The sequence below is a fragment of the Nanorana parkeri genome, unplaced genomic scaffold, assembly GCF_000935625.1.
Source record: "Nanorana parkeri isolate BGI_ZX_2015 unplaced genomic scaffold, ASM93562v1 scaffold2463, whole genome shotgun sequence".
In the NCBI taxonomy this organism is placed as follows: Eukaryota; Metazoa; Chordata; class Amphibia; order Anura; family Dicroglossidae; genus Nanorana; species Nanorana parkeri.
Window position 1 is genome coordinate 1,397 of NW_017308731.1, and position 1,993 is coordinate 3,389.

The following is a 1,993-nucleotide window of genomic DNA, read 5'->3' on the forward strand; positions in this document are numbered from 1 at the left end:
AAGGTACTATTTTGGGCTCTGATTTGATGAGGGCACATGGGTGTATTGTAGATCTCTGTAATTGGGTGCTGTGGAAAGGGTCTAGGTACAAAGGCAAGGTACACATGATTATGGACAGTTGTGAAATTGCATCAGTTAAGACCGATGACGTCCTTGATCCACGGGCATTATTACAAACAGGTGACCAGCTACTGGCTGAAATTTTGTGGCAACATGACAAAGTGTGGGCAACATCTAAGGCTCAATGCGGCAAAGTATCAAACATGATTGTTAAAATTGAGGGACCAGATCCCCCACATCAAAAGCAATATAAAATTCCACCCGAGTCGATCCCATACATAGAACGTACAGTGGAAAATGTATTGGCCCAAAACGTCATTAAAGAATGCCAGTCAAAAACAAACGCAGCCCTCTGGCCAGTAAAAAAGGAGGGGGGCTGGAGGCCCACTTTAGCTTTTCGTGCGCTGAACAAATGTACCCCATCAATTACAAATGTAGTCGCTAAGATGCCAGATATGATGACAGCGCTTAAGCCCTCTGCTAAAGTTTATTCATCGATCGATATATCAAATGGCTATTTTTCAATTCCCATACATGAGGATAGCCAATACAAATTTGCCTTCACATTTCAGGGAAAACAGTACACATTTTGCAGGTTGCCACAGGGGTTCAAATCCAGTTCGACATACTTCAATACTTCGACATTCTGAAGCCGTTTTCGGAACCAGACTGTATCATTCAGTATGTGGACGATGTTCTTTTGCAAACTGAAACGGAAGAACAGCACTATGCCCTGTTGAATGAGCTCCGGACACTGATTAGAAATGTGGGCCTTAAGCTGAACCCGAAAAAGGCTCAGTTAATGAAGGATTCAGTGTTTTTTTGGGTGTGATAGTTTCACAGGGGGGGAGGACTCCTGACCCGAACAAATGTGAAACTATCAGGAAGTTATCAAGGCCAAGTACTAAGACTAGGGATGCACCTATACCGATACAAGCATCGGTATCGGCAGCGATACCGAGTATTTGCATGGGTAATTTCTGCTCTTGTTCTTTTTTTACAGAGTCCTATTGGAGCGAGAGATTGGCAAGTCAAGGTCTCTGGAACATGAATGGAAAGATGATAAACATCTTGTTGGCCATCTATCTGGGCCACACCACCTGGCAAATTTATGCGGACGATTATTCGGGGGACTATGTGAAAGGGAGGATACTTCTATTTGTGTTATGGATGGGGAGATCATTGAAAGGACTAAGGCACCGGTGTATTATTTAGGACATAGAAGAGTGTGCTTCTTTATCCTAAAGGATACCAATATCACCTTGAGTATGAAACAGGGGTGTTCCTAGACTTGGTGGTAGAGAGAGGTGCGTGGTGTACCCTAGGCAATGTCTCCGAGATCCAGACGCAAACATGGAATTATGTAATGCCATCGGTAACCCATCTGTCCGAAGAGATCAAGTATAACAGTCCTGTTAGCCTGGGGGCCCTGGATCTGGGCATGGGAAGAAAACTGCAGGATTGGTTGACAGACTGGGATAAAGATGAAAACCTGCTGAGGAAGCTACAGCAAGAAGGGGCTAATGCTACTATAGTCATATACCATGATCAGAACAAAATAAGGCAAGTGGAGCATCTACTGGAAAAGGATGCTAGCGGTTATTGGTGGGAAACTTTATTTGGTTATTCCAGTAAGGCCAAGGGGGTTTTTAATTATTTAATCCATCCGGTTGTGGTATTACTCATTCTTGCTGTGGTTTTATCACTGGTACAAGTGTATATGTGTTGTTGGACCAGAAATTTATACAAAAGGATTTCGAATGTGGATAGTAGAGTTGGAGGACAGATTGACAGTAAGGTCTTGGAGGCTTTACTGCCAATCAGGTGTCCAGAACAGCCCAGAGTATGCCAAAATTGTGGCAGGGCAGGCCATGATGAGCGGGCTTGCATGATCCCAAGCCGTGCTTAACAAAATGGGATATAGGGGATGGAG

At 44.0% G+C, this 1,993-nt stretch overlaps 1 protein-coding gene across 1 annotated transcript in view; it reads right to left on the minus strand.

The window, feature by feature from the left end:
• Positions 1 to 689: 689 nt before the first annotated feature.
• Positions 690 to 1,993, minus strand: part of LOC108801723 (alpha-(1,6)-fucosyltransferase-like) — a gene marked incomplete at its 3' end in the record, with an annotated part of 93,538 nt that continues 92,234 nt past the window's right edge. The window contains exon 7 of the mRNA XM_018573630.1: positions 690 to 767. Within this exon, the coding sequence (XP_018429132.1) occupies positions 690 to 767 (78 nt within the window). The remainder of the gene's footprint in view (positions 768 to 1,993) is intronic.